Genomic DNA, 22,786 nt, shown 5'->3' on the forward strand with positions numbered 1-22,786 from the left:
CTCGGCTGGGGGAGAATTCCCACGTGAGGATTCTTTCCGCTCGCTTCAGGCATCTGAAGAGCCTAAATTAGGCACCCGCACCTCTGCCACGGACAGGGGAAGGAGAGAGAGACCTTGAGATGTGTCCTCCAGAGGCAGCTTGGCCCCTGGGTGGGTGACCATCACCGCAGGGCACCATTTTGGGCCGAAACGGATGGTTTTGTGCTCAGTGCCATGGGGCGATACTGGGCAAAAGAGAGCCGTCTCCTCAAAAGTAAGGGGGGAGATGGCACCTGAGTTCACGTCACTGAGGCGTAATGAAAGAATTGGAGGAAAGTCCAAGGTCTGTTTTCCCTTCTTTTTATACCGCACATATAAAAGTAAAATATGAAAACAGCTACTTTGCTTTCTTCCTCCCATGCTGGCCCAAATATGCCCAGGTATGTGTCTAAACAGATTCCTGGAAAACCTGCCCTCGCCGAGGCGCAATCTCTAGTGCTCGGGTTGTAGTCTGCAGCTCTGCGAAAAGCAGCAGGGAAGCGTATCCTTGCTGGAGGGTCCTACCTGCTCTCCCTGCCTGCCTTCCCTGCCTGCCTGCCTCCGCAGGCAGCAAAACACCAGGGAGCCGGCAGGATATGCGCCTCGGTGCAGGATTTGGCCCGGCAGTGGTTTGCCAGCACACAGGCGGAAGGCTGAGGTCAGATACAAGGCCAAAAAAAAAGAAGAAAAGTGGTTAGATGCTGTCCTGAGCAGTTTCCTTTGGTACCACGCACTCATTCCCACCACCCGTGCCCCCGGCCACCCTGCTCGGAGCTGCTAGCATCGCCATCCCGCCAACTGGGTTCCTGGGAAACCTTTCGTTTAATTCCTTGGTGATTAAAAATTAAAAATTAGACCAAAGGGGCGATTAACCAACGTAATAAGCCCTCACGCAACTCCAAACGCTCTCGTGACACTCATTTTACGAAGGTGGCGTCGCTGGTGCAGCAGGGCGAAGCTGCTAGGGTTTGGTGGTGGTACCCGGGGGGGGGGTGGCACGGCCAAACCCATCCTTCAGCCCTGAGCAGGCAGGGCAGGATCCGGCCCTGCCAGGGTGGCCCCGGTGGGGTCTGCCAGGTGCCGGCGTCTGTGGGTACAACGCACACCGCGTCCCCTCGGAAAAATGGGAAAAGCCTCAGCCCATGGAGCAGAGCTGGAGGGCAGGAAGAAAAACCGGGAGAAAAATGTTGAAAGTTATTCGTTCCTAGTTTTCTCCCTTTCGCACCGTTATCACCTTTCGGGAGTCCTCCAGCCTCGGATCGGCTGGCTGTTTTCCTTCCCCCCTTCCCTCTCCCACTGAGCTCCTCTCTGGTTTGTGAACGCTAGAGGCTCCCTCCTTCTGGTGTGCGAAAAACTTTAGTTCCTGACTCTTTTTTTTTTTTTTTTTTTAACTTCCCTCAGGAAAAAAATGTGGAGTTAATTATCTATGTAAAATGTCAGATGCAGGAAAGGGGCTGTGCTTACTTGGATATCCCATCCGAGGCGAAGTGACTGATTTTTTTTTTCCCCCTTCTTTTTTTTTCTTTTTCTTTTTTTTTTTTTTTTCCTAAGGGGTGGAAAGGACCTCGCGAAATAAAAGTGCAGAAACAAGCCGGTGGCTCCCAGAGCGGCCGGGGCGGGCGCGGCGGGAGCCCCCAGCGCAGCGCAGCGCAGCGCAGCGGAGCCGAGCGCGGAGCCCGCCGAGCTCACCTGCCCGCGGGAGGCAGCGCAGCCCGGCTCCTCGCTCCGCACCTTTTCCCCCCGCGTACCGAGATCTTGATACACATATCTATCGATAGATAGATTTTTATCCCTCCCCCCGGCTTTTCCTCCAGGACTTTTCCACCGCCTTGGGACACCCGCAAACTTCTCCCTCGCTCCCCCTACCCTCCCGCCCCTCCTTTGCTGGTGGTTTTGTGCTTGTTTTGGTTTTGTTTTGCTATTTTTTTTTAATTTTTTTTTTTTTTTTTGGAAGACCCGCCTGCTTTTTCGCCTCCCGTGCCCCACCGGAGAGGCCGGGAGCGGCTCCGGCAGCGCGGGCAGCACCTCCCCGGCGCACCGCGTGCGAGCCCGGCGGCGCGGCTCGGCTCGGCGCGGCACGGCCCGGCTCGGCTCGGCGCGGCCCGGCTCGGCTCGGCACGGCACGGCTCGGGCGCTCGCCCCCGATAATGCAGAGCTACAAGTACGATAAGGCGATCCCGCCGGAGAGCAAGAATGGGGGCAGCCCGGCGCTGAACAACAACCCGGCCAAGAGCAGCAGCAAGAAAGCCCTGCTCATCTGCCTCGACTGCCTCTGCCTCGTCATGGGTGAGCAGCCGCGGGGGCTCGGCGGGGCTCCGCGCCCCTTCCCTCCGCTCCTCTCCCCTCCGGGCCCCCCCCCAGCCCCCCGGGCTCCTACTTCGGGAAAGTTTCGCGGAGGGAGGGCGGGCACAGCTCGACCGTGCCCCGGCCGCGCCGCTTCCCAAACAAAAGCAGAGCGGGGCGCGGAGCGGGGCCGCCGGCCGAGGCGAGCCGGGGAGCGGGCAGCGGCGGGGCCGCGGGCCGGGCCGGCGAGCGCGGGGCCGGGCGGCGGGGAGCGCGTCCGGCCGGGGTCACAGCGGGGCTGGCGGGGGCAGCCGGCTGGCGGCGCGGAGAGGTGGGCGCAGCACCCCCCCCCCGCCCCGATTTACTAATTATTATTATTGTTTTAACTATTTATCGTGCCCCCCGCACTGACCCGGCGCTGGGGGGGGGGGGCAAGGAGGGCGGTGTGGGGGGCGCAGCCCGGCCGCACGCAGCGGGCACTGTGGGCTCGGGGGTGCCCCCGGCCGTGCCCCCCGGCCGTGCCCCCGCCGGCCCCGCACCCCGCCGCCTGCCCGCGGCTCGGCAGGCGCCGGGGCCAGCTCCAGGTGGAGGTAGTGCTCTGCGGCTGAGCAAACCGCGGCTTGGGCTGCCTGTGTTTTTGCTAATAAGGGGGGGGGGGCGGAAAGAAACTCTCGCCGCTCTAGTGACTTGGTGTTGCTCGGCTGTCGGGCTGAGCAGTGGTTCTGCCTTTCTTCCCTCTCCCCTTCTTGCGCCCGGTGCGGGCATCTCGCTAGACTCATTTCTTTCAAAGGTTGCTTTGAAGTGCTCTCAGGCATCTCCTAGTCACTGGCAGAGGTCTTAGTTTGCTCGCCTGCCTGGCTTTTGGAAATGGTGTGGCACGTAAGGAAACTGTCAACAGGCTGTCTCAAAAAGATTTTGCATGCCAAAACATCAACCGTTCAGTTGCGGCTGCAATGCTGAATATTTAATTGACAGACACAGGCAGGGGAAATCAACTGGCTTCCAACAAAGAGATTAATAACACAACAGCACGTGAGTTGAATACTCTAGACACCACAGTCTTTAAAACAATTGTTTCTGCTTAGAGCCCATTTTTTAAAGACTGTCAGTTTCATTTAATTTTTATGTAGTTTATTGATCATCTGGTGTATATTAGGAGGCACTAATACATTAAGAAGAGAGGCATGGTTTTCTCTTCATATTCTCACAAGAATAGAGGCCAGTGCAGAAAGCTTCATCTTCTTGTATCTGGAAAAAATAAAAATACTTGATATGCCGTATATGAAACTAATATAAGTAGAAACATAACTATCTTGACTTACCTCACTTATTTAAACAGAAGGTTGGATTCCTAGTAAAACAGCTCCTAGGAGTCAGACCTTTTAAACTTTTCTTTACGCAAGTTTAAGAAAACTTCAGGCATCCCTGGCATGACTTAAGTGCTATTTGAATGGGCAGAGGGTTTTTCTTCCCCGTCTCTAGACTGAGGGTCCTAACTGCAAAAGCAGTCAGTTGACATGTGTTATTCTACTTGCGATGGTTTGGGTAAACAGAACTTATCAAGCATCACTGGAAGGTATTGTTAGCAGGGAATAATGTGATACAGCAAAAAGTGTGATTGTTGCTTTGTTTCACATTACTACAGGTGGAAATCAGAAAGTAAACACCAGAGTTGGTTGGTTTGGTTGTTGGGGTTTGGGTTTTTTTTTTTGTTTGTTTTGTTTTTTGGTGTGAGGAGCGTGTAAAAGTAAGAATGTGAATTCAACAGCTGGAGGAAAGTTCAGATCTGGCTGATCGCTGGCAGGTGAAGAACACGGGTGGGACGTGGTAAGGGAGGTGATTACATGATGGATAGCCCGTGATGTGTGTTTGGGGATAGGCTTTTCAAATACACCCAGACCAGTAGTATCGGAGCTGCTGGTGGATGACTGGGCATGAGGTGCTGTGAAAGCCAGCTGCCCCACTCGCAGCAGGCTTGGCTTGCTCTTCTCTCTGCCTTTTGCTGGGGTAGACTAAGAGCTTATCGTTTCCAAGCACTTGATTCCCATTTTCTTCCTTCCTGAGCTTGTAAAAAAAAAACAAAACAAAAAAAAACCAAAAAAACAAAAAAACCCCCACCAAAACCAAACAAAAAACTCACCAAAACAAAAAAAACCCCCCTGCTTTGAAGGTGAAGAAAAGGTGCTCTAGCTGAAGCCTGTAAGAGAAAGTTGGACAAATACAAGTTGATGGGTATTTACAAGTTCAGTAAAAAAAAAGAGTCCCATGTAAGATAATGAGAACCAGAATTGGGTGAAATGACTTGTTTTAAGGTGGAGGTACTCGGTAGAGGTCTTCTGCTGGTGCATGTAGGCACATGGCCAATGGCCTCCAGTGCAGTTAAACTGAGTTACGCCTCTTGAGTGGCTGCCCAAAGACATTCAGAGTAGCAGGGAAACAGAAGGCTTTTTCTCATTTGAGGACCACTTTAGGAAATATTAAAACCGGTCATTTGATTTGCAGAGGTCTGTGACGCTGCATTGGCTTCTGCTGCAGGTACTGCTGTAATCATGACCTGAGTCGGTTTTCTATGGGGGGGGGGAATGAAAAGAATAAACTATGGCTGAAATGTCTTTCAGAAATGACACACATCAGCTCTCTGTGAGGTGGTAGATGTGTACAAACCCTTCTTTGTTTACATACAAATTTAAACAAATTACCCAGAAGACAATTATCATAAACATCTAAGAAAGTCAGAATAAGTAAAGCAGAGCTATCGGGAGCTTCCTTCAGCTTTAATTTGGCGCGAGTCGTTAGAAGATCCACTTTGTCTTTCATCGCTAAGCACAATGGTTATCTTGATAGTAAATGCATAAGGGAAAGATTTGTATCTTCGCTCCTTGGGGATCATGGGGAGCAAAGTTGTTGAGCCATTGGCAGAAGCGCATTGCTGGTGGAGTGGGTCGGATGAAGATCCGCTGAACCAGACGCCCTATTTCTCCCGCATTTCCAACTTGCGTTGGGTCGGCAGGGAGCTGAATATTTCCAAATACCCCACTCTTCTAGTGAGTGCACTTTGCACTGACAAATCCCTGGTTTCTTGCACGAACAAGAGGTTTCATCACCGGCACCGTGAACTTCCCAGAAATTTCATGTCGGCGCTCAACTCGGTAAAAGAGGCAGAAAAGAACTGAGTGTGCATTTATTAAAGCAGGTCATCTGAGGGGGAAAAAATAACTTTCTCCATCTGCTTCCTCCTCTTGGGAGGGCTCTGTTTAGAGAATTAGAAGATGCTTCCTGAAATTGTTAGGGCTGCAGGCGAGCCCGGTGGTGTGGAAGAGTCCCTGCTGCCCCGTCCCTGTCTCGCCGGTCACCGCGACACATCTGAAAATGTGATTGAGGAGCTCAGCCAGGCGGGACTGAAGTTGCCGCCGCTAAGCCGGTCTGTGGCTTCATGTTGGAGAGCTGTGGGGAGCTCTCGGAGCAGCAAAATAAGAGGTGTGATGGGAGGACCTCACTCCACCTTCATCTGATCATCCTCAGCCCAATCACAGCCCCGTCCCTTTGCTGGGAGTTTCTTGCACCTCCTGCCCGGAGCATAGAGCCGTTACGTGGGGGCCTGGTGTGACCCTGGCTGGGGCAGGTCCCATGGGACAGCTTTCCTGGGTGCTGTGGGGCTTTGGTGCCCAGATGCAGCACTGCATGGAGCTGCTGCAACCGGCCACCACCTTTCTGCAGGAGACATGGGCCAGGTGGGGAAAAAGCCTTCTGCCCTGACCCTTGAGGTGGGGTGTTTTGAAGATGTAGCCTCTAGGGTTAAATTTACTGCTCTCAGACCTGCTGTTTTTTCCCTTGGCAGGGACTCCCCGCGTTCGGCGAACTCTGAGCAGCCACCTGCGCTCTGCTGACGGGCGCTAAGTCAAGCGTTTAATCTCGGAAGAGGGGAAGGCTGCGTCAGCAAGGCTGATAGGGCAGATGAGGGTCTTCGGTAGCTTGTATTTGTGCAGCTTGCGCAGGTAGAACAGCTTCCAAAAAGTCCTGCTTGTGCTATAAAATAGAGGGATTTCATCTGGCATACCTGCTTCCTAGGCGCGTGGAAATGGGGTTTATGGGAGCATATGTTTCAGGCTGGTGAAACGTAAACTGCATGTAATTTACTGCCCTTCTTATTTTCTGTCTCTAATTTAATTTTCTCTCTTCTGTCAGTCCCAGTTAATCTGTACAACACAAGTTTTACTGCCTTTGGGAGGTTTTGAAGCAACAGATGGATAGGCCTCTTATGACCTTAATATCTCTTCAACTTTCTCACAAATTTGGCATCTTCTCTTCTGTAGCAAGCTTGATGCTAAAATGAACTTTGAACGTAAATGTTTACGCTAGCAGGACCTTGCCGTGTTTATGTAAGTGGGGATATAATCTTATAATTTGGGCTAACAGTTTAGATTACTGTTAACTTTCCTCTCTGTGTAGAAAATTGTGTCGTTGTCCAGCTTTCAGAAGCGAGAAGGGTTTGAGCTCTGACAGGGGCCCTGTCGCTCCGTCATGAAGATTGGCGCAAACAGGCCTGGGATTGTCATTTAAGTGTAAGGAGTGGGAGGAATTAAAGATGAGGTTGGAATTATTTGGGTGCTGTAAAGTTGAATTTGATGAGCTAAGCAACTTCGCTTTGTTTGGGTGTTGTGTGTTTTTTTTATTATTATTATTATTTTTAAGACTACCCTGCTGCACAGGGCTCACTTGTCGTGTAGGTAACGTCTTTCTATACAGTCGTGAAGAAAGTACTGACCCAACCGTTTCTTATTTTCTGCAAGGGACAACGAGATCCAACTGTACTAAACCAGCCGGACAGTCCCAACGCCTTGGTGTTGTCTTCTCCGTGCCGTGTCTTCTCCGTGTTGGGGAGGACTGAGTCCATACCACACGCGAGAAGCTGCGTAGGTGGAGAGTCGTCATCGTGTTTTGAGCATCCCTAGATGGGGTTTGGTCGTTAATGTTTATGTATTGCTTATTTTAATACCTGTAGGATCTCTTGGCAGCAGCGAGCTCCCTGCGAGGCAGCGGGGTCTGTCTCGGGGATGGCTGGTCTGGAAGTGCTTTGGCAAAGGCAGGGTTTTATCCCACCATCATTTGGGAGTAAAGGAGATATTTTGAGCCTTAAAAAGCTTCTTATTAAACCAACAGTCAGCATGTAAGCATGGTACCCATCCTTAGTTTTGACCCTCTCTTGAAAGACCAAAGGAGCCAAAGATGACTGGAAGAAAGGATGAGAGAGAAATATTTTGGAGGTGTTTAAAATCCACTTTGTTTTTTTGCGTTGGCTTTATAAAAACCAAAAACACGTATCAAGAGCAGGTTATTAGTGACAATTATACTTGAGGTGTTAATTGCAGAACAAGGAAATGCTGTACCTATGGCAGACTGAGTCCTCAGGGGTATAAATCTGCTGCCTTTCCCGAGTCGGTGGAATTTGGACAGCCTGAAGATGTGTCTCCAGGAAAGCAGAATTATGTGCAACTGCTTCATGGCCAGAAGTGCTTTGAATCCTGTGTACCTGCTGCTGAGACAGGCAGGAGATGGCATCACAATTACAGTGGATGACATTTTTTTTTTTCTTTTTAATTGTCTGTTTGTAGTGAGCACAGAAAATAATATAAACATCTCTCCCAGATCAAACAGATTATTTTTATACCCTTTAAATCTCAATTTAATATGCATGCCTTTCTTAGGCTGTTTTGGTCTGACTTTGTTTGCCTAGATACAGGCTGACGGTATATCCTCCAGATGCATGTGCCCAAAGATGGTTTGCATACCACAGTTGGGGAACCCGTGCTGCACGGGCACAGTCTTGCAAACCAGGGCTCCTCCTCAGTGCCTGCATCTGAGATAGGAAGGCTGTTTGCATGCCTCCATCCCTGTCTGAAATGACTTAAAAAAGGAGGGGGGGAAAAAAGCCCCAGCTCTGCTCCGTAGCTTGCTCTGGCGGAGCAGACTCCGTCCTCTCCGTTCCGGTCGTACAATGCTCCCGCTTCATCCATGGTAATCCAGAAGGGACCGTTGTGGTCGCCCAGTCTGCCTGCGCCTCGAACAAGGGCATGCCTGTTGAAGGCAGCGTGGGGAAAGGCAGCAGCCTTCAAACGCTCCTCTCCCAGCATCCACACGGCCGGTGCTGAGAACGGCGGCTTCCCCCAGCCCCGGGCTGTGTCCCGGGGTGGGTGGGGGGACAACAGGGAAACCCCCTCCCCAGATGCGGCTTTCCCTCCTGCGCAGCAGGATGCCAGCTGGGGTTTTAGTACGAGTGCTGTCGTATTTTTTTTGTTTTCTTTCTTTTTGTTCTGTCTTAGGGCCCTGGCTTCTGCAGTTGTATTGGTTTTCTTGATAGGTCAGGTTTCATATTTCAAAAAAAAAAAAAGGCTTGAAAATGAGAATCAAGTGAATGATAAAGCCTCAAAAAAAGAGGTAAATAAAAATAATCCAGCACTTGTTCTGTAATGTTAAAGTCTGAAGTCAGTTTTCTGAATACACTTAATGATTATTCTTTTTTGTTTTGTTTTGTTTTCCCACTGGCTGATGCCAGAGTTGTGGGACCCCTGGTACGGCAGAGGCCGAAGCAGCCCCCCGTGCTAACGCGGTGCTGCAGGCTGCACCGCTGCCTGCGCGAGGGTCCTGCCGGCGCCCAGCCTTCGGTCCGGCTTCGCAGATGCCTTGGCTGGGGGGGGTCTCACCGAAAGCCGGGAAGAGGCTGCCCCGTCGCATCTCCTCGTGGATCGGCATGGCCCCCTTCCCAGAAGGGCAGTGATACCCCTTTCAAAGCCACCCCATCTATCCCTGTTCTGCTCTCTCCCGTGACGTCTACCTTGGAGAAGCGCTACCTGCTCCACGATTTTAGCAGGTGAAAAGCTCCTTGGCGCAGATTGGGTGTCTGTGTGCGGGGTTGTGTTGGAGCAGCTGTTGGGAAGTCACACTCAAGAATCCCTTCTTGCCTTATCGCTGCACGCGATGGCTTAGTTGTGGCGGTGGGATCACGATCAGCAGAAGCTGCTCCTCAATTTAGACCCGAGGAGGCAGAACATCACCAAAAAAGAAGAATTTGAAGTGTCTTCGTACAGCTTTTGACGCAAACCATTGGAAAACTTACCTTAAGCATAAGTTCGTTACCAAGACAATGTATTAATGAGTTCAAAAATTAGGTTTGTCCTGGCGGGTTTCTAAGTATCAGAAATTCCTATAAACTCCGTCCTTTCAAGCTGGTCACGTAAGTGGGCTTGTTTTTCACATGCATTGGATGTTTTGAAGACGAAGGGTTGAAAACCGACTCTCCGCATCAAGTAAACTTTCTAAGCAGAACATGTAATTTAACTCCAGAGCTTCTGATGCTCTGAAAATGCCTGCGCTCTTTATGGCGTGTGTTCTTGTTCCAGCGTGGCCTGTAGCTCGCACCCATATATGAGCTTGTCTTATCAGAGCATATGGTGTTCTCAGTCAGGAGCTACAGGGCTAGGCTGGGGCTGCCAGCCAAAGCCCAAATGAAGCTGCAGTTGGTCTGACAGTGCTGGTGACACTGAATCGGTGAGAGTGTTCATAATCCTCTAGTACTTTCCCATAATTTCTCATCCCTTGCCTAAAAAGACGTGAAAGCTGTGTCGACCATAGCACAGAGAAGCTTGGGAGATGCCTCCAGCCTTTCTGATAAAACATACCAGTGGGCTTAGCGTACGGTGCCCGAGACACACAGCAAATTGAGGCTGGATTGGCATTGCTGGGCTAACCCAGACCTCGCCCTGAACACCGAAGGTGGCTGTGGCATGGAGGTGTCCTTCTCTGCTTTGGGAGTTTGCAGATGGCAGGCTGTACCTCTTAGAGCCGCTTCACCTTTGCCGGTTGGAGGAAGCAAGAACAGCGTGATTCTGCCTTCCACGGGTTTAAACAGAAAAAGCAAAAGTTGGTGGTTTGGGGCAGCCATCCTCTTGAAGGAAAGGGTGCTCCCTCTGAGAGCTCGCTTCTCGCAGCAGTGTCAGGGTTGTAGCCTGCTGCCGCGCAAAGGAAGTGACAAACTGCATGGCATCCTGTAATTAGCTTTCACCTGGTTTTACTGTAAATTAGTGAGAATGACAGCCATTTTTGAAAGCTTTTACAGCAGTGCCCCTGGGTCTGATCATGCATGTACTGGAGACAGGCACTGCACGCAGATACTAATTGCATTGCGGTTAATTCAGCACGTGCTTTTGCAAAGCTGAGACATCATCGCGTTGCCTCAAAACGTCCAGCCACTGAATTTGAAAGCCGATGTGCCAAACGGGGTCTGGGCTTCCTGTCTTCTTGATGCTCGGCAAGTTATTTATGGCCTCTGTTTTGGGGTGGTGCGATGGGCCTTTCTTTAAGCCTGGCTGCAAGGCTCAGCTTGAGGCTGGCCGGAGCGAGCAGCCAGCCCAGCCCTGGTTATCATTCCCACCGATGCTGACAGCGAGGTCTTTGCTCTGGTCTTGGTAGCAGCGCAGCGGCCGTGGCGACCGGTCCTGCACCCCAAGCATTTTGAGGGCTTCCGAGGCTTTTCTGCAAAGCCCAACACTCTTTAAAGTGTTAGTTTCCAAAGGGAGAGTCCAAAATAGCGTGGCAAACCGCTGGTAAGCAGGTCTGGTCAGTGAACGCTGGGTGCGTTTATGTTCTGAGTGATGCTCACGGAGTAATTTTGGATGGCCGGTAAGCTGATGGCAGGCGGCAAAACTCCTTTGAAGTCGATAGCTGTGAATCAGTTTGGTGTTGGCAGGTTTCTGAAGCGGCTCTTTGATCGCAGATCAGATGGCCCTTGCTTTTTGGGGAGCTGCTTCTCCCTTCGATTCCTGGGTTGCAGCCCAGCCAAGGACCCAGAGGAGTCCTGTGCCAGGATTTGAGCCCTGCTGCCCTCAGTCCTGCCCAGGCATGTCACAGGGTTGTGCCTCTGGGAATTTCTAATCTAAGGAGACGGGGAGCGTGAAGGAGCATCGCCTCCGTGCGTGGGCAGGGAGCTGGAGCCCGGTGAGGGTGAGGGCACGCTTTGAAGGCAGCATTTCCAGTGCAGACGCACCCAGGTGCCCAGTGGGGCTTTCAGAGCTACCGAGGTTCCTCTAATTCCTAACCATTTCAGTGAAGCTGCAGACTTCAGTGCTTTTGCCAGTCCTGCCAGGCCATCGCCTGCCTCCTGAGCTATCTTTTGAAATCAGATCCTCAGCGATGTGCAACCGTGGAGGAGGTCTGCGGCTCCCGGGGCTCGGGCCAAAGCGTGTCCCTAGGACATGCATGTACCTGTCCTGGAGCTTCCCACCTCCATCCCTGCGAAAGCTTTGCCGGGCGGCTCCGTTCCCATGCTCCCATGTTCTGCAGAAAAGGGAAAGGACCTCGCATCACCCGGTGTTGCAGCAGGAACTGGCTCCTCTGTTCCCAAAATAAGAGCTGAAGTTTTTCTGGTTAAGGATATGTGGGAAAGGTGCACTGAGACATCCGCCGGTTGCTAATACAGAACACAAATGGCTAATTCTCAAAGGAAGGCCTCGGAGGGGGCTTCAGCCTACTCGTACTTGCCAAACTAAGAAAAAATTCCCTTTGCTGCCTGACCACAAGAGGCTATGTTTTCAGTAGAGGCCTCATTTTTTTTGTTGTTGTGTTTTTTTTTTCCCCCCTTATTTATTCTTATCAAAGTTTGCAGCATCAGTGACTATCTCATTAAATAATTCCATATTTTTTTCTCGTAATCCGGGATGGATATTTTTTCATCTAACGCTCCTCGTTTTCTTGGCCATCCCTGCAGCTTTAGCATGCAGCTGTCATTCTGCTGCAGCTCCCACAAAGCGGCTGAAAACCAAGGTAACAGCAACATTTTGAGTGAAGGGGATGAAATGTGGAATAGGTTCAGCGTATTTCTTTGTCATTGTTGGAGTCCTATTCAGTCTGGAGCTGAATAGGAGGCTGATTAGCATGTAGAAGCATTTCTAAAGCATTGGGCTGTGAGGGTTGGGTGGTTGGTGTTTTTTTTTTTTTTTTCCTTAAAGGAGAAGTTTTGTGGCATTTATTTTTCTGACTGAGCTGGCATGAGTCTTTGTCAAACATATAAACCCATGGAAAAGTCAAATAGCGTTTTAGAGAAAGCCTGTTTTGATAAATCACTGCGTGCATGGGCACAAAGAAGTTTTCCAGTGCCTAAAGCTCTAAGAGCTACTGCAGGGTCTGGGGATGTAGTGTGTTTAAAACTGCCAGACAAGTGGGATAGAGCTTGGGACGCATCTGGATTGTGGATGTGACATAAGGGACTTGGCTTTTGCTCTCGCTGAAGTTGTCTGCAAAACTGAGTATTGCTTTATGAACGCAGGATCGGGTCCACAGTCTGAAAATCCACCTGCTTAAATGCTCAGCGCTTTGCTTTCACAGAGAAAGATGCTCTGAGGTAGATTAAAAAGCAAACTGCAAGTGAAAAACAACTTTTCCCCAACGAAATTGCTTCAAGTCCTGAGGCTGGTTTCGAAGAGGATTGATTTTCCCTTTGGTGTCGGGGTGAGGTGCAGGGCTGATGTTCCCGATACAGTCCTGTGCTGCAAGATCTGCCATGTTTTGCTCCGAGTGATGACTGAAATTATTGCCTTGGTGCTATTTGTGGGTCTCAGGTGGGTCTGTGCTAGACCAGAGGTCCTGCCATGGAAGTACCATATCTCCTGCCCTTTGTGGGATTGCGGGATTTTGGGGTGCTTGCAAACCCCAAGGGAGATGGGGCACCCTGTTGCGTGCCAGGGGCTGTATGGATGTAGCACTCTTGTGTCCCTGAGCTTGCAGACAGAGTGGGCAGTGCAGGAAAATGCATTTAATCTGTGGGTGCAATGAGTGGTGGACTTGAGGTTGCACGGAAAGCTCATGGCAGCACTTGGAGTCGAACCCTCTTGGTGATGAACGTATGGACCAGACCCCGTGCCTGGGTTTCTCTGATGCCTTGTCTAGTTTTCTTTCAATTATTCCAGTTACAGAGAGGGGAAAAAGTGCTTCTCCAGCTCACTAGTGAGCCTTAATGTAGGCTATTGAAGGCTGATTAAAGCTATTGTTTAATTAAGGAGAACTTAGCTCCTCTGTTCGCAATTCACGATTAAAGGATCGTTTGAAGTAATTCTGCAATACTTTCTCCCCCCCCCATTAACGTGAAGAAAGTTCCTAGCACTGTACGTGCCCCAGCACCGAGGTTTTGAACGCTATTACAGGACCACAAACCTGCTGGCAAATCTGGCTGCTGCCAAAGGCATCTGAACATTAAAAAGCCCTGCAGAGGGGTGGGAGGGAGTTCAATCTCAGGATACGCTGATTTGGAAAGGGAATCCAAACAAAGAGGCTTTTCAGCAGAGGCTGAGGCTTGGCTTCTCTCAAGGGCAGTTTGGGCTTGGGGAAGCATCCGGGAGGCGGCGAGCGGAGCAGGAGTACATGAGCTGGATGCCGCGCGGTGTAAGGTTTCCCAGCACAGCGTGGTTTTGTGTTACAGGCTGGGGAACTGGCTGTAAGCGCTCCTCTCTTTTCTTTTTCTACCCCCCCCCCACCCCCCCCCGCCTTTTATTTCTGTTGGAAACAAAGGAGAGGTTTAGGCTTTTTTTTTAATAAAGGAAAAATAAAGGTTCCCATCCCCTGCCCCACCTCCCCTGCAGGTTTGGCGATGCCTCTCGCTGTCGATGCTGGAGGGGGACCTGTCGGTGTCTCCGACCTGGAGAAACCCTTTGCTGGGTCCCACGCTGGCCTGGTAGAGTTATTTTATTTTGCTTGGAAAGCAGAGCCCGCTGACAGGCTCACCGAGGGCACTCTGGCGGGAGCCCAGGGTGCTGGGGCACAGGCACCTCCTAAAGAAGGGCCTGGCTCCGATACGGACAAGTGAAATGAGATGGATGCTGGGGCACCTTCTTCGCGGCAAGAGGGATGCAAAGCAGGGTGTCCGTCTGCCGGGCCCCCGGTTCCCACGGCAGCCCTGTCCCTCGCGGTGACACCTCCGAGTGGCACCACGCTCTCCAGAAGTGCCAGGAAGAGCCGAGCAGGGAGGAGGTGCTACCCACCATCCCAACCAACCAGTTGGGTTTTGGTTTTTTTGTTTTTTTTTAATAGGCACCAGATGGTTTTAATAGAGGAAAGCTGAACTTCTTATGACCCTTCCCCACAGACGTTGTTTGTTGTTTTGTAATTGTGGCCAGGACAAAACCATGTCCCAGAACCTGCAGTGAGTGTGAGAGCTTGGTGCCTGGTGCCTTCTTCTCCCACTCCACCATGAGCCCCCCCCCGGCCTTCCCCATGCTCCTCTGCCTGCTCTGCTTCCAAATTATCTGGGGGAAGCTGCTGGGCATGAAAGACTTCAGGCTTTCCCCTGATCCCTGGTTAAAGAGATTAGCAAGAATACAAATTGGAGAAAGCTGAAACATCTAAAAGCAAAGCGCAAGGAAGCAATAAAGTGTCGGGCCATGTTTTCCCTTCTAGTTGATTAAAAATTCTCCTGATAAGCAAGAAAGCTTTCATGGCTGGACAAGAGCTGTATCGTGTCAAATGCAGTGAAAGGTTTATTAGAAGGATGAAGTGGTGCGAGTGTTGGGTTGTGCTCGCAGCCCTTCTGGCGTTGAGTTATCTCCCAGGGCTGAAGGCGTTTTGCAATGGTATGGGAGCAAGAAGTGTGATGGAGAAACCACTTGTCCTATGGAGAGAGGAAAATGTATGGAAATGGGGGTGTCTGGAGGGGTGAGTGGGAGACATGGGTGTCTGCGTGCTGAACAACTGTCAGAAAAATTAGCATAGAACCTGGCTGTTGGGGAAAGCCGTGTGACAAAGGTAAAGGAAGAAGAGCAAAAGCCATCAAATTACTGGTAATGAGGGTCTTTGGGTGTTATACGTATATCCATAATGCATCCGAACCCATGACTGAGTGCATGGTTGTCCTGTGGCTGGTGCCTTTGGGAGCAGTATGAGATCAAGGCTGACCATTTTGGTAAATTCCCTCTTGCTGCCCCTGTTTACAGTCTCATTTCTGCGCAGGAGCATCAAACCTCCAGTAAATCTGAAATCATGCCCATCTCGTGTGCCATTCATTTCGTGGTGGCTCTGGGGACAGGAGGCCATTGAGATGCTGCAGACTGCGGGGAAGAGAAGTTCAGTGGACTTGCCTTGGTTTTTGGAAAGTAGAAAGTCAAGTAGAAGAAGGAAACGAGGGCTAGGTCTCCTGTCCTCCATGGGAAGGCCAACGGTGGTGGCAAACCAGGCTGCTTGGAGATCTGCTCCACATCAGTGCCAAGATGCTCCTCTGGGCCCGTGGTTTCCCCTTAGCTAGAGAAATGGGTACCTGTGTTTCTGTTGGGGGATCAAACGCAAGACAAGAATGAAAAAGCAGGAAAACAAAAGGTTCGTTTCCGTGCCGTTGTGTTTGACTTCCCAAGGTTTTAATTGCCAAGGGCTGCGTTGGGAGCCAGCTGGCTGCAAAGGGATGCAGATCTCATGTAAGAGATGGGCTTGCTTTTTTTTTTTTTTTTTTTTTTCCTCCCCAGAAGGTCCAATAACTGTTATATTTTCCTGCAGGAGATGCAGCTTTATATACATTTTCCCCTCCAAAGGTGAATTATCATTTTTAGGTATCTGCTTCTTCAGCTTCTCCAGCTGCTGTTAAAACTCCTGCTGTTACTCTTTTACTATAGGAGTAAGAGGGTACAAGCAGCAGGAATGGCAAGTATGGCGTGCAAATTGTACCTCAATTTTAGAGTTTTTCTCCTTGGAGCAGAAAATTATGCTTTATACCAAGGGAAAATACAGTAGGTGGCTCAACTTGCAAGCCCTTGGCCCATGCACTAAGGGATGCGTGTGTCCCTGCAGATACTGGTGCGCAAAGACAGAAGGATCAGGCCCACCAGTTTGTGGCCTGGGAACAGGCTGGATAATCCCAATTTTTCTGCCAAAACCTTACTTGTACAATAACTTGAAAAGAGGCCAGCTTAAAAAAAAAAAAAAACAACCAAAAAAACCCAACAAAAACCAAAAAAACCCCAAAATGCCAAAAAACCATGCGTTATTTGCCATGCCGGTTGTATAAATCTCGACATCAGCTACCTGTGAATCATCCCGCAGCACGTTAATTGGTACCCCTCGGTAGATGAGGATTTGGCATCAGGTCTGCATGTAATTACAAGCCACACACAGAAGGACACAGGCAGCTAATGAACTCCTGCCAAACTCCAGCTCCGCTTCTGCGGCTTTTGAAGTTCACTGGTCTTTCAGCGTTTTGTATAGTAAGCACTGAAAGGCATCAAATCACTCCTTTGACAGCGTTTAGAAAGGGTTGGTTTGTTGAATAACCGAGTCCCTCCAAACTCCCTGTCTGAGAACCAGAGCATCTATAGGTGCCTTTCTCAACGGAGCAGTAAATAGGCTGGAAATAGAGGACACCCCCTATGAGCTGCTGAGCTCCCGCCTCGCTGACAGGAGCCAGTGGGCTCCGGTTGCCACGACGGGCTGCAAGAAAAGAAACTATTTCCATTTAAAAATCCTTCAAAACAACCCCACCGATGGTACGGTCTTTTCCCAAGCATCAAAGGGCTTAAAACGGAGGCCGTGCAAAGTGGGTTGCAGCGCGTCGCGCGTGTCTGCGGTTGCATCGGTGTTACGAGGGAGGTGGTAAAAGGGTTTTTGGAGGTTTTCTGCCCCGTTGGGAGGGCAGGCTTTCGTGAGGCAAGATTTGGAGGGTCGTGGTGCTTTTCTGCGCGTTTTGTTGCTGGGATTGGATTTGAGCCCGAGCCCTTCTCTTCTTTTCATGTCTGAGGTGACAAAGGGAGTTGTTGTTGAGATAAAAACAATTTCCATGAAAACCTGCGATTTTCAGGCAAACATACCAGGCGGGTTTCATGGCAGTACCATGGTGAAGAGGAATAATGCAACTTGGCACGAAGCCCTTCCAAAAAAAAAAAAAAAAAAAAAAAGGGAGGGGGGAACAGAAGAGCCTTTGTCAAAATTAACCACAATAAAGAAAAAGGGACTGCTATTCCCTTGGGCTTCTTTAACCTTTTTTCCCCAATTTATTCACACGTTCCTTGACAGCAGGGCACGACATTGTTACAGGGGGGCTGGAAAGGGAAATTGGGAGTCATCCATTTTTGGTTTTGAAGAGCAGAGTACATGTTGTGTCCCTTGAGTCAGTGTGAATAGAGGCTTGGCCCTTGCCTGTGCTGACCTGATTTATACCGTCCCTTGAGGAAACAGGGCTACGAAATGTCACCTGGCTGCAAAACGCAGCCATCACGGCAAGGTTTGGGCTGCGCATGGGAAAGGGGCTCTTGTGACACCGGGTGTGACAAGGTGGCCGTGCCCGCGGTGGCCGGCCCCTGTGCCAGCGGTGGCCCTGTGCTTGCAGAAGAGGGTGGTGAAGTTTTAGGTGTTGGTATGACTCTGCTGTATCACCTGGATTTGCAGACTGTGCAGTTTCTTAGGGGGATAAAAAGCACCCAGAAGTCTGAGACGGTGTGCAGCATGGAACCATACTGTCCCAAAAAAATCTCCATTCAGCTTTCAGGGACGCAAATAATTCACAGGGGCTCGTCTAGGGGCAGATGGGTCAGGGTAGGTAATTCATCTCCTCCTTGAGAGGAGCGTGGGGTGGGCACCTCTGTCACTGCGGGTGATGGCTTGCAACCGAAATATCCCATTCCCAGCTGCTTTTTGCCAAAGTAACTGAAACTTCTGCGGGCAGCGTGGTGGCAGCGCTGCCAAGGCAGCAGCCATCCCACCTCTGCCTTCCCTGGCAAAGTCTGCCCTCCCCATAATATGAAGCTATTTTAATTAGGAGCATGATTATTTTTTTTTTTTTAATATTACCCGGGTACCAGTGCAATCTCGGTTATATCATGTATTGTTATACATTAGGATGCTACTCTATGCAGTAACCGCAGTCAAAATACAGATGAGGGAGAAAAGAGGTGATCTTATACCTTTTTAACCCATCGGTGAATAGGCAAAGCCTTACTGAGCTCTGCTCTAGGGACGACTGAGATCAAACCCCCATCGCTTGAAGGGCCTTTGGATCATTTCCACCCACGCTCACGTTTTTTTGCCTTTCTTTCAGCACTCTGTACCATGCATTATATCCTGGAAACTCTACCAAATCTCGACTACTGAGGGGGAAAAGTTTCATTTCCAGTTAATCAAGGGAGTTGTGTAATACCATTTTCTCCTGGGGAACTTCCAGAGAAAAGAAAAGAGAGGAAGGGGGGGAAAAAGGGGGGGTATTATATAAAGCAAGTATATTAAGAGGAAATAAATTATGAATTAAAAGTGATTAGTGAACTTTTAAGGAAGAGGTCAGAAGTGCCTTTTGGACTACAAACTTTTTAAGCTTTCAGTGCTTGTATTTGGTTACAGAGTTATAACCTGGCCTTATTTGTGCAGGTGGTTGCTGCTTCAAATCCGAAGAAGGATTTTGCGTTTACAATAGGTACATTGACAGAACTGGGTCAGAAAGCTACTCGCGGCAGGCTTCAGTGCTGTAGACACGGGCTTTGCCTCCTCCTGCACAGGGGCAGTTGCTCCCAAAAACGTGCTTAATTACGGCTGCAGTGCCTGGCCGGGATGCTCCGGGAAGGGGGAAAGGAAGCTTGGAAAGTTCAGTAGATGAATATTATTTTTTTTTTTTTAATGGACCTGATGATGACCAGGCGAAGTGGCTTTATTTTTGCTTCAAAAGCTTTGCGCCTATATTGATTTTAAAAATAATCAAGAGAATTTTGTGGACTGCATCGTGTTGGCTGCAGTTTTATATTTCTACTCGATCTTGTTAGGGTTTGGCGTGGCTGCGCAAAGAGAAGGGGCCAGGGCTTATACGTGGTGGTGTTTGGGGGCAATAAGCTGAGATAAGGAGTCTCTGCTTGATAATTTATATATTAAAACAACACCTACAGCCCACAAAACTTGCCTCTTGAATAGAGGTTGATGGAGTGGAGCAGATTTGTTACTACATGGGGAAATATTAGGGTTCATGCAACCGATGGGTGTCAATGGGATGATGTGGATGAAGGGGAGCAGCAGCTCTGCTCACCCTTACATCGGTTTGGAAGAAAGCTCCCAGATTTGCCCCAAGGAAATGGGGTGTCGTGCCCCTTTCCCGCAGTGCGAGCGTTGCCGGGGCCAGGCAGGGGTCCGAGCCCTTCCTCGAAGGCAGAGCCCGGCGGAGTCGTGGCGAGGCAGGGCTCGTTCCAAACCCCCTGACCGGCAGAGTAAACCGTGTTCGCTTCGTTTGTAATTGAAAACATAATAGTCGCAGTGTATTTTTCACACAATCCATTTGCCCTGAGTATTGCAGAGTTCACAGACACTTTTTTTTTTTTTTTTTTCCTTCCCTCTATTCAAGCTGGGTCATCCTAGGTCAGACTGGTCGTATCTGTGAGACCTTCCAAAGCACTTGGATGTATAGAGGTGCCTCAAAAGACGCTGACGTGTTGAGGTTTTCATGGTGTATCGCATTTTATTCCTTGCTCTAGACCATGCGAAATGATGGCTTTGTTTCCATCATGTTTGACTGGAGCTGGCTCTGGGTTCCTGTTGATAATGTCTTTCATATTCACCCTCTCCAACTTTTGCTGGTTGGCCAGTCTGGCTTAAATCTGTTTTACCCCACAAATGCAGAATTTTATACGCATCTAGGTATTGTGGCTTGGATAAGACCTTTTGTTCTTATTAATGCATTTTTTAGGTATTAATAATATATGTGCACTTTAATATAAAGCTCTTTTAATACAGCAGCTCATGCCAAACTCCCAGGAGGAACATATTAACACACTTCTTAGAATTCTCTTCTCCTCTTTCTTCCTTTGTACGTGGTGTTTACCTCTGGAAATAGGTAACATGTAGTCTCGGAAAGAGCAGTATTTCTCCTAGCAAAACCAATGGCAGCACTCCCATTCACCTGGAGCTCGTGGAGCGCGGGCTGGCACGTCGTGCTCCAGCCGCACGAGGAAACGTTTCTACCAAGGTTTCGAATCCAGAGGAATTTTCAGTGCGTGAGAATAATTTGACATTTGGTTTAAAGTATCTGTGACCAAGAGCTTTTCTATAATATTCTCCCAGGATGGTTGGGTCAATAAGCATGCACCAGGCTGCACAGGGCTGTATTTACTGCAAAGGATGGGTATGTCTCTGGATGATGGGTTTGGGCAGGAGGTAGAGATACCTGTCATTCCTGCCACCACCACCAGTTCCTTTTAGAGGCTTTTCTCAAATGCCTCTGCAGCTTGGGGTCAACAGTGTTATAGGGTTGTCCATATAGAAAATGAATATTCTTGGCTTTCTTCCTATTTGCTATTGCACTAGCAGGCATGAGAAGGCATTTTGCCCAGCGTTCCTGAATAACCAGTTCTTATTAAAAAAAACCAAAACAAACAAAAAAACCCCAAAAGTAAGAACCCAGAAAATATCATCATCTCCATCAAAATGAACCTGTCTGCCCACTAGGAAGTCTCCCAGACTCTGTAGCAACTGGTGGACCTAAAAATGCTGAGGTTTATGTTGAAGTTCCTATGATTTGGCTGAAATATAACTAATAATAATAAAGCGGACTGAAATGTCACCCTCTTGACAGGAAGGACACCGGACAGATTGACATAGGTAGGCACAAAGGTTAGTGGGAGTTACATGGGAGACCCTACAGCAAGTAGGAAATGAACTAATTTTTTTTTTTTTTTTAAATAGAAATCAACCCGTTGTGTCCTAGGACTTTTCCAAACAGGTCAAATCAGAGAAATGCAATATATGCTGATCCTTGTTTATAGGTTCTTTAGGACTCTAAAGCAGGTACCTGTTCTACAGTAAAGTCTAGGCTTTGTTTGTGTGTTTAGAGAATCGTCTATCCTTATGCGTCTCTGTAGCTGAGAGTAGTGCAACTGTAATAGAGTTGAATGGGAATCTGTTTTGCAAACAGAGATATTAGATGTGTTTCCAAAATACAGGCAGATGCCAGAGCAGTCTTCTGGACTGCTGGAACCAAGGTGAAGAACAATTAAGACTGAGCAGGTAATAAAATAGAGAGTTGAAGTTACTCTGTATTTCTGATGCTAGCCTAGCTGTCTCTTGCGAATATATGGACATCAAGTATCCAGACTCAGTCAAAAAAGATTGGGAAGGAGGCACATCACTGACGCTTTCAAGACCTCTGAAAATCCCAACGTAATGGCCCAAGCCAGCCTGCAGCGGGATCCTTCCTTTGGCTACCTCTGGGCTGTGGATCAGGTCCCTTGAGATTATTTTTTGGTTGACCAAGCTCCTACCCCTCCTTCCCCCACCCATTTTGTTGGTGCTGGTGCAGAATCAGGCCCTGTTGTGATTGCCAGCATATACCTGATATGATGGAAATGTGGAAATACTCATATTCTTTGTGTTATTAAATTTTATCTCTCTGTGTACGTATATGTGTGTGTATATGTATATGTATATATACACATACACAGTGTCAACTGGTTTTGAGTTGTTCACTCTTGCCGCAGCTGCCAAGGCTGATCTGCAGTGCTGCAATTCTTCTCTAAAAGTTGGGAAGCCCACTTTTAAAGCCCCAATAAAAGCCTTCTGTAGGCTAATCTAGTTTTGATGTGTTTTAAAACATGCACAAATGTTGTAAACCAAATAAGGTTTATATGTACCCAAGATCAGCCACTAAGTACTTCAGATAGAAAGCCCATCACTTGTAGGTACCCAAATATTTACAGAGTGTGTCTTGAATGAGGAATTAGATGCCCTGCTCAGCCCTGCCAAATTATTTAATGATCTTTTTCACTTATTAAGATAGATGTCTAATCTACCGAAACCTTAAAAACACGCCCAGGGCCTGGACACCGGCAGCCAAACACATCACAGAGTGCTTGTTTAGAAATTACCATTGCTTTGTTGAGATAGCCAGCAACACCCCACTGACCCGCAGGGTTGAAAGAAGAAAGATTTAGTGGAAAAAAGCCAACCTCTGTCAAAACCAAACATGGAAAAAAAAAAAAAAAAGACCACGATGGTGTTTAATTTAGTGCAGAGGTGAAGGTTGGGCTGGGAAGACGGGAGCTGCATGGGTGGGTCACTGCAGAAACACCTCTTCCCCTCCTGCTCCCTCTGCAGCTTTTCCAATACGTGGCCAATGAAAGCTTATCCCCTTTTTTCTCCCCCCCCTCCCCCCCCCATTAAATCTGCACAAGTGTTAACTTTTCAAAGAATCTGAGATTCAAAGTGCTGTACCCAACACAGAGCCCTTTTTCCTTCTGCCTTTGGTTTTATGTACCTTTCAAGAGAAGTACATGGGGGTTTTGCAAGGGCTTTTGTTTAGGCTTGGTGGTGGGGTATTAGCTTTCATGCTGCCAGCCTTCCCAGGATTATTGCCTATTAATTGCCTCTTAATAAAAGTGCTAACCAAGGAAAGGAATATTTTTACCTTGGTGCTAGATCTCCAAACTTGATTGGCTTTATTAAATGGAAAGACAAATAAATTTAAACCCTGCACTGAGATATCTTAGCATAGGACACC

General features: G+C 49.0%; 1 protein-coding gene across 2 annotated transcripts in view; it reads left to right on the plus strand.

Annotated features, from left to right (window-relative positions):
- The first annotated feature begins 1,597 nt into the window (after positions 1–1,597).
- The window catches only part of PLPP3 (phospholipid phosphatase 3), a 50,596-nt gene continuing 29,407 nt past the window's right edge, over positions 1,598–22,786 (plus strand). The window contains exon 1 of one of the 2 annotated variants that reach the window (XM_072867493.1): positions 1,598–2,304. In XM_072867493.1, the coding sequence (XP_072723594.1) occupies positions 2,166–2,304 (139 nt within the window). In that variant the 5' untranslated portion in view covers positions 1,598–2,165. The remainder of the gene's footprint in view (positions 2,305–22,786) is intronic. The other variant, XM_072867492.1, reaches the window with a different exon arrangement.

This window comes from Ciconia boyciana, chromosome 7 (genome assembly GCF_034638445.1).
Source record: "Ciconia boyciana chromosome 7, ASM3463844v1, whole genome shotgun sequence".
Lineage (NCBI taxonomy): Eukaryota > Metazoa > Chordata > Aves > Ciconiiformes > Ciconiidae > Ciconia > Ciconia boyciana.